General features: G+C 35.4%; 1 protein-coding gene across 1 annotated transcript in view; it reads right to left on the reverse strand.

Annotated features, from left to right (window-relative positions):
• Positions 1-2,400, reverse strand: part of LOC101850606 (galactose mutarotase) — a gene marked incomplete at its 3' end in the record, with an annotated part of 15,776 nt that overhangs the window by 12,634 nt on the left and 742 nt on the right. The window contains 2 exon segments of the mRNA XM_035972866.1: positions 924-1,136; positions 2,185-2,391. Of these exon segments, the coding sequence (XP_035828759.1) occupies positions 924-1,136; positions 2,185-2,391 (420 nt within the window).

A 2,400-nucleotide genomic window follows, 5' to 3' on the forward strand; every position in this document is an offset into this window, starting at 1 on the left:
AAACAGCAGAACAGCCACCTATCATAGGCTCTCGTCAATTTTTGGGCATGTAGAGTTATTTGTATCATCTTAAAGCTTGTTCACTTGTCTTTGTTTGGAAGAAAATAATATCCATTTATCTATAAGATAAGTCGAGATATTTGCAAAAGAAGGAGGTGGGGGTCACTTCTTTTCAGAGGTAAAATTAGTAAGAAAAAGGCCGCCAAAGTTTTGTTTTTTCCTTAGCTTAAGAGTCCGTGGTAGCTGAAAAAATATATTTTTTGTTCCTTTAATCAACGTTTTTCAGAAAAATCCAAACAGAAACGAGTTTTTTGATGGGAATGAAGGGTGTTGAGCCAAAAAAAAAATTTTTTTTAAAATTCACAAACATCACAATATATCATGATTATTACCATGTTATTATATTATCATTTATCATTTATCATTATGTAATTATTATTTTTTATGATGATGATGATGATTATTATTATTATTTTAAATATTATTATTATTATTATCATTATTATTATTATTATTATTATATTATTATAATTTTTAAAAAAATTATTATTATCATCATCATTATTATGGATGACGTTATAGTTATCATTATTATAATGAACACTACTGCTACTATTACTACTCTTACTCCTCCTCCTCCTCCTCCTCCTCCTCCTCCTCCTCCTACTACTACTACTACTACTACTACTACTACTACTACTACTACTACTACTACGACTACTACTACAACTATTATTATTATTACTATCATGATTATCATGATCATCACTATTATTGTGATGATAATGATGATGATGATTATTATTACTGATATTATCATTATCATTATCATGATTATTATTATTATTATTGTTATCATTCTTATTCATATTATTATTCATATTATTAATTTTATTATTATTATTACCATGACAAGCACTTACATGGCCAGCCAGATTGAAGTAGGCGTGGTTGGTGAGGTTGAGGACGGTGGTCCTAGTGGTGGTGGCAGCGTACTGCAGCGTGAGGGCGCTGTGGTCATCCAGGCTGTACGTGACCGATGACGTCAGCTCTCCGGGGTAGTTCTCCTCCAGGTGTGGACTGACGTACGTCAGCGACAGCTTGTTGTCCCCCACTACCTCAGCCTGCCAGGTTTTCTGCCAGATGCATCATCATCATTTATCATCATTATCATTTTGGTTAACGTCATCTTCCGCCTCATCATCATCGTTATCGTCATCTTCAGCCTCATCATCATCATCATCATCATCATCATCATGCTCTAAAAATCATATAATGAAAATAATCATTATCGTAAAGAGCTAGATTTGAAGAAAAACAGCTACGTTCATGGTTCCTCTCCTTAATAAAATCCATAAATCACCATCGTCGTCATCATCATCATCATCATCATCATCATCATCAGAAAATACATTTTAAAAAACACGTCTCCGATCATGGTTCAATTCTCCTCTAGAATGCTCTAAAAAATCTTGTATTATGAAAAATGTCCCTTGTTACTGACACTTTCAGATCTCCCAAAGGGTATTAAGGAAGTGTGAGTCTATTTATTATTTTATTATTTCTTTTTCTACTTTTTCTTCTTCTTCTTCTTCTTCTTCTTCTTCTTCTTCTTCTTCTTCTTCTTCTTCTTCTCCATCTCCTTCTTAGTCTTTCCAGTGGTTGGACATTGCTTCGCGGACATTCCTACCCTACACCACTCTTTGTCTTGCCATTCTGTCTGCCTGAGTTGATTTGGTTTCAAGCCAGGTTTCAAGGCCCTGTTCCCATCTTCTTTTAGGTCTCCCCTTTCCTCTTTTGCCTCTACGTTTGCTTTCTTTTCTCCCTCATCAATAAAACAGAATCATAATAAAGGAAACCTTGAATGATTTGCAGGGGTTCGGGTGTGTTTTGCTCCTTCTTCCCTATCCCTAATCTATCATCCTTATCTCTCCTTTTTTGTCTGGTCTGGATGCTCTCCTCTAGTAAAACCTCTAAACCATAAAACTTCTGCACTACGATCCGTGATCTAATTGTGTTTCAAGTGGTGTAAAACTCTTACGAAAACCAAAACAAAGGTGTAATACTCTTACGAAAACCAAAACAAAGGTGTAATACTCTTACGAAAACCAAAACAAAAGGTGTAATACTCTTACGAAAACCAAAACAAAAGGTGTAATACTCATACGAAAACCAAAACGTAACCTTGTCGAATCCAGCCTTGCCACCATGCACAGAGAGAGGCGGTCGGTTCTCGTACAACTTGTAGGTTTGTCCTTCCAGGTCAAACTGAGCACCAGCTACCACATTGGCCACCCGGCCACAAATTGCTCCAAAGTACGGAGACTTGGTCTCATAATCTACAGTAAATAGAAATAGAAAAATAGAAAAGGCAACAACAATATCATCAAACTAATGTTG

This window comes from Aplysia californica, unplaced genomic scaffold (assembly GCF_000002075.1).
Source record: "Aplysia californica isolate F4 #8 unplaced genomic scaffold, AplCal3.0 scaffold00880, whole genome shotgun sequence".
NCBI classification, from domain to species: domain Eukaryota; kingdom Metazoa; phylum Mollusca; class Gastropoda; order Aplysiida; family Aplysiidae; genus Aplysia; species Aplysia californica.